The 6,711-nt window shown below is 33.8% G+C and overlaps 1 protein-coding gene across 1 annotated transcript in view; it reads right to left on the bottom strand.

Annotated features, from left to right (window-relative positions):
* Window positions 1–3,702, bottom strand: part of LOC107629814 — a gene marked incomplete in the record, with an annotated part of 4,248 nt that extends 546 nt beyond the window's left edge. Inside the window, 5 exon segments of the mRNA XM_016332708.2 lie at window positions 1–262; window positions 466–570; window positions 1,528–1,640; window positions 2,030–2,609; window positions 3,335–3,702. Of these exon segments, the coding sequence (XP_016188194.1) occupies window positions 1–262; window positions 466–570; window positions 1,528–1,640; window positions 2,030–2,444 (895 nt within the window).

Here is a 6,711-nt window from a genome sequence, read left to right as displayed (position 1 = left end):
CACTTGGAAAAGATGCTTTACTTTCATGAGAACTATCAACTTGTTGAAATTGAATATCGATGTGGTTCACAGAAAGTGGAAAGTCAGCGGAAAAAGTACATGCAGCATGGCTGCTGCCAGAGGGAGTAGATGATGTAAACTGATCTATAGCTAAAACATCCGAATTTACTTCTTTGGACATAAGATTGCCTAGTTCACTGTCCTCTGTATTTTCCAGTTTATAATTTTCTTCATTGCTTCCTTCTGCCAACCCTTCCATGCTCTGTAAAATAAACCACGTTAATGCAGCATAGTGGAATTTGCAGACTGCTATAATGTAAGATTTCAACATTAACTTGTCTCAACTTATTCAAATGTAGAACAAAGATACTTGGACCTATTAAAAGTAAAATCCCATGTAAATAATGAAAAGTTATTTAAAATTCTGCAAAGATATAGTCAGCAACAAATAGAGAGTGAACATACCAGTTCAGTTGGTAACAGGTCAGGCTCAATGAATAATCTCTTTGACAATTCAACTTTTGCAAGATTTTCAGCTAGAGCATGCAAGTTCAGTGAAATAAATGATGCCTACATGAAATCCCAATTCATGGTAAGTAAAGCAACACTATGATTGGTGGACCGCATATATGCCAAATATTCAACTATAGATTGTGGAATGTTTCATGGGCAAAACTTGATAAGAATAGCATAATTACAATTCCCCCGATAATAATAATTTGCAGAATAAATATTAGTTGACAAAGCACTAAAAAGTGTGACAAAACTTTCAAGTTGAACAAGCACAACCAATAAAACCCAAATAAATTGCTCTATATTGTGGCACTGTAGAAGCTAAAAACACTAGTTCTAATGATAATAAGTATCTTATAACAACTTTAGCCTGAATCATATGATATAACAACAATATAGGAAGTAACTACAAAATTCACCATGGTAATTTCAGAGATGCTAATTCATCAACGACGTAATCACAAGTTCAAACAAACAATGATATTTAAAATTATGGATGCAAGTACCAAAAGAATAACATAAAATAAAGAAATATAACAAAACTTTTTCAACCAGTAAGGTAAAACCTTTGTCATAAGCTTAGTTCACTCAACTCTCTCAACCGCATGTGTTATTACGAAGTTCGCTAGGATGGCTGAGTTAAAACTAAAACCAACCTACTTTGCTATTGAAGCCACAAATATCAAGAACATATCACAATACAAGATTTTATACATCAATTAAGTATATCTGTCTCTATTTTTCTCAAAGCGGGAGGATGAGCACAAAAGCCAGCACTATAAAGTTCTTCCAATACTTTATTGTAAAAAAATAAAATATAAAAACACCAAGCATTCATCAAGTTTTAAGCATTTAGAAGGTAAGGTGTATGCAGCTGCCTTTATATATTCTTGAATAAAAAATATGATCATAACCATCTCCTCAACAGCAAGAAAAATATTATTCAATATGTGCAATATACTGATCTTATAATCTCATTAACATCAAAACAAGTAAAGTGACCAAATAAATTACCTCCTGATATGCACCTGGTTTTTCCTCTACCACAAAGTTATCATCTCCAATCCACGAGACAAATCCCTCTCCCCTAACCGCAAGCATAGACCCTAATCCCACATTGAACTCACCTGAAAAATAAATAAATAATCATAAAAGAAATACAACATTTAGATTAATTCAACAACAAAACAATATCAATCTCACTCGAAGTCTCAATGTTGAAAACACTTTCGAGCAACAAATCCAAAATTTTGTACCAGGAAGTGTCCTCCAACAAAGGCAAACACCCTCCAAGCTTGCATTAAAACATCAATGGATACAAAAATTCCAGAAGGTTTAACAGTTCAATAGCATTAAATAGGCTAGAAAAGCTTAAAATTAAATAAATAAAATTGAGCCTTGAAAAGTGCAGGGCACAAAGCAAAACGCTTAATTAATCTACAAAAAATTGTTACAATCTCAGTCGAATTCTCAATGCCTCAAAAGCTTTATCTTCCAAAGCAGAAAAAGATCGTACCAGGAAGAGTATCATCCAGAGAAGGCAAACCCTCCAAGCTTGCATCTGCTTGAGACCGAGCCTCATCAACAAGGTGCCTAAAATCTGCACCTTTACTTTTCGGTAAAACAGCACCATCGTTGGGTGCTTTGGTCGCACCTTCAGCAATCACAGAATCGATTTCTTCATCTTCATCGTAGTATCGATCCCAATTGTTCGGGAGTGCAGAAGAAGCACGAGAGCTAGAATTGCGATTCACAGTGGTTCCTTTCTGGTTCAGTTGCTTCTTTCCAGATCCAATGATGTCGTTTGAGACATCAGAAGATGAAGACGGAGATGATTGTGATGCTGTTGGGGTTTTGTGCTTATGGTGAGGCTTTTTGGTATGGTGTTGTGTGTGAGCTCGCTTTGATTTTGCTAACGACTTCACATCCATTTTTGAACTTGAAAAACAGTAATTAACTACTAATACGATTCATCATTGGGTTTTATGTGAAAGATTTTCGATTATTGGGAATAAAGTGGGATTGATTTGGTAGATTAGGGTTTAGAGATGGCTTGAATATTGGAGCGCAAGTTCTAGTTCCGGACTCCAGATCCACTGTTACATTCCAAGTAAAGTTTTTAACTTTAGAATTTCTAAAAATTAAGTACTAATCAAGCTCAATTGCTTGACAATCAAGATAAGCACTCCAAGAGAGGAATTCTTGTGATATAAGAAACAAAAAAATGAATTCAAAGACTTAGAATTGAGAACATAATTAGTGAGAATCAATACACACTGATCATATTATTTTGAACTAAAAACTGAATCACACTTCCAAATACAAGGTCTGCACTATATATATGGAAGTTATTGACCTGAAGCAGAATAACTAACTAATCAAGAGTCTAACTGCTCTTCTTTCACTCTTTCTTGAACCAAATCTTGTTCTATTACATTTGTATCCTCAATACTAATCAAGTATTCAACAAAAACTCATAATCCAAAAACTTCTCAGCATCCAAAACCATCCAAAGCCAGAGAATCCAAAAACAGAAAACTAAGCAAAGAATACACACTCAGCATCCAAACTAAATTCAGAATCACATCAGCAACAATCCCAACTCAGACCACAAAAATATTTCAGAAAATCAGCAACTCAGAATAACAAAATTATTAGAAAATTTAACAAAACACCATCATCCATCATCCATCAAATTTTAACAAAATAAGCAAAAATGAACAAAAACAGAAAAATCAGCAACTCAGAATCAGATTTCAGCGACTCAGCATCAGGAAAATTAACAAAATAAGAAAACATAAATTGAAGTAGCTTTGCTTACGGCGTCGAGGGAGGAAGAGAAGTGACGGCGAGGGAGGACGGAAAGTGAGCTTGGACAGAGAGAGGGGGGATCGAAGACAGAGGCTTGACGCGAGAGAGAGAGAGCGAGAGAGGGGGCTCGACGACGAGGACAGAGCCACGAGTTTAGGGCGGGCTTGACGACGAGGACGGAGGCGGCGACGCCAACAGCAGTTCCGAGCATACCTGGCGACGCGAGGAGAAGGGATCCAGGACAAGAGGATCGACGACGGCGGCCTGGACGCTGGCTGAGGAGAAGAGTTCGTCGGCGACAGCGGCACTGGGCGCTGGCTGCTGCTGCTGCTGGCTGGGCTGGAGCTCAGAGAGAGAGTGGCTGCTAGGGTTCGTTAACCGCCGATTCGATCCCTTTTTTATCGAGTTTTTGTTAGATAATTTTTCACTTCAATTGAACGAGTTCGAAGATCAGTTCCTAATTAATTTGATTGAACCGACTGATTCGGTTTAGTTTTTAGAACTATGATATATACACACATGTGGAGGGATCCAAACGTTGTTAGGACATGGGACGATAGTAATGAGATAAAGTTAGATATATTTGTATACAAAGATGATCAGTTCACTCGTCTACTTAAATAAATATTGAAAATTTGAATTTTATCTTATGTATGCAGTAATTCATTGGTTAGTGATATATCTTTACATGAAATTTTGATCCACAATGAATTAATTCTTAATCTGTCGAGTTAAAGAATACCATAGTATATTCAATTATGTTAAATACAACTAAATTTTCTAAGCTGACAAAAAGTAAATAAGTATGCATGTTATAGATTATTTATTACATTTAAGATTGAAAATATGTTCATCGGATAATGTCTAGCATTAACAACTTAAATCAATTACATGTTTAATTCATCATTTGAGATTTTAGCAAGATTCTAAAAAATGGATCGGATTAATCGGTTCAACTAGATTAACCAAAAATTATTTAAATTTGTATGATTATTTATAATTATTTTTATATATATTTTTTAATTTGTATAATTATTTAAATAATATTAAAAATTATTGTTTGATAAAAAAATTGTTATAATGGTTATAAAATTGTTCTTTAAAATAGCCAAAGTGAACAATTTTATTTTGTTGCTATAACGTAATGAAAAATTAGACTTTAACAACACTGTAAAAATCGTTGTCTAAGACCATTTAATAGAACAGTTTTAAAGTGTAATATTTCGACAACAATTTTTATGCGTGTCTTTTGTAATTATACAATTGGTCTCTATACTTTTATTGAAATTATAAATTGGTCCCTACATTTTAAAAATTTGTAATTGGATCCCTAAAAAGATTAAATTTTGTAATTTAGTCTCCACTGTTCAAACAACGTTTAATTTAACAGAATTTTCATCAGTATATTCGCTATTTTAAACATGTGAGTTGCACGTGTTTAACAGTAGGGACTAATTTACAATTTTAGTGAAAGTATAAGGACCAACTGTATAATTTAACCATTTGAAAATGACCAAAAATTTTTCTAGACTATCTGAACTCACCCCACCCCTTCCCAGCTCTCTCACTCTCACTTTTTCACTTTCCAAAATAGCACCCCACCCAGCGCTCTCTGTCTCTTACCTCTGTCTACCGCATCTGTGCTCACGAGTCCTATCTTGTAACACCCTAACTTTTAGCACCTCATGATTGTACTAAAAGCTCAGGCGTTACTTACCTCTAAACTTGTCTATTCTATACTATTTTTATTTAATATTGAGCCTTCGTAAATACGAATCGAAACTTTCATCAAGAAAACGAAGAGTTGGTACTTTAAATTATTTAATCACAAAATTATATATATCCACGTAGCATTATATACATAGACTTACTCAAAGATCCTCAAATATAATTCCTACCCCTCTAAAAACTAAAACAATAAATGACGAGCGAAAAATAAAATCTAACAACTCAACTTGTAAACAAAATCTTCTATACTCTTGTAGTTCCGCACTAAACATTCACACTTGTAACTGAAAGGGGGTGGAAGTAGGGGGTAAGAACTGGGGAGTTCTTAGTAGGGTTGGGGTGTACAGTTAAGTTCGTTCCATTATGTTCCCAGTCAATAACAACATTCAATAAAATATAATCCAAATAAGTAATTACAGAACATAAAAATCCAATCACAATCATACACAATCACAAACAAATATGCACAAAGAAGTATGATGCATGTCTAGTCCTATACAGGCCATGAGCTCATGTATCGGTTTGTTACTCGATTCCCGACACTGGTCTTGAGATAAACGTTTCGTATCGCCGTCCTTATCTTAGCCAACGTCCCATCCATGAGCGTTACGCATCGCCATCCTCACTGAGCTATCCCTATAGTATCAAGTGAGCGTTACGCATCGCCGTCCTCACTAGACACTTGGCACTAAGGCCCAACATCACTCAATTTCTTTTCAAGTTTTGCTCTCTACTCTACTGCGGTAGAGATCCCTTTAATTAATACATTCTTTCATTCCTGCCCTCTGCTCTCCTGTGACAGAGATTTTTTAGATTCTTTTAATATTTGTTCTCTGCTCTTCTCTAACTTATAATAATATTAATAATATTTTTACTAGTTAATATTTGTAATAAAATGTTAACAATAATAAAAATAGAATAATTTAAATGGTAAATAAATAATATATATATTTTTAACTTATTACCCAAAATACACGAAAACTTATATAATTATAAATTAACCTCGATTTTTATATAAAAATATAATATTACCCTTCAAAAATAAAATGTAATTATTAATCTTTCTTTTATACCAAAATCGAAACCTTTAACTTTTCCTTTCAAAATATTACTTGTATTTTAATCCGTTTTCGAGTCTTTCGGTTATCGATTTTTCTCAACTTTTAATTTAATATTTCAACTACCAAATCTCATCAATTTCCTCTAAATACCATATCACAACAGTCCCAAAATCATTAAAACAACCACCACTGAGTTGTTCCTCATAGCCAAACCAATAAATCACAAACAACAACAATAATTCAACAAAATTTTAACATAAAACTCAATCAAACTCAACAATAATCAATCAAACCAACATTTATTTATAAAATTTACATTTAATTATTATAAAATTACCAAACCTACCTCCGTACGAAATTGAAATCAACAAAAATTTCGGAAAAGCTTTTTGACTAAACTACCGAAGAAAAAAATGTCAGATATCATCAGTGCTTCCTAGAATTCTAATTAGCCAAACCCAAGGGGAAGAGGAGCTACGTCACCATTAACTTCTACTGGACAAAAGTAATGCTAACATATAAAAGAGAAGAATACGAACACTTTTACCGGATTAAATTTTTTATTGGAATTATGGATAGCAAGAAATCAAAGCTGGAG

This window comes from Arachis ipaensis, chromosome B03 (genome assembly GCF_000816755.2).
Source record: "Arachis ipaensis cultivar K30076 chromosome B03, Araip1.1, whole genome shotgun sequence".
Classification (NCBI taxonomy): Eukaryota; Viridiplantae; Streptophyta; class Magnoliopsida; order Fabales; family Fabaceae; genus Arachis; species Arachis ipaensis.
This window is presented reverse-complemented; position numbering and strand designations above follow the sequence as displayed.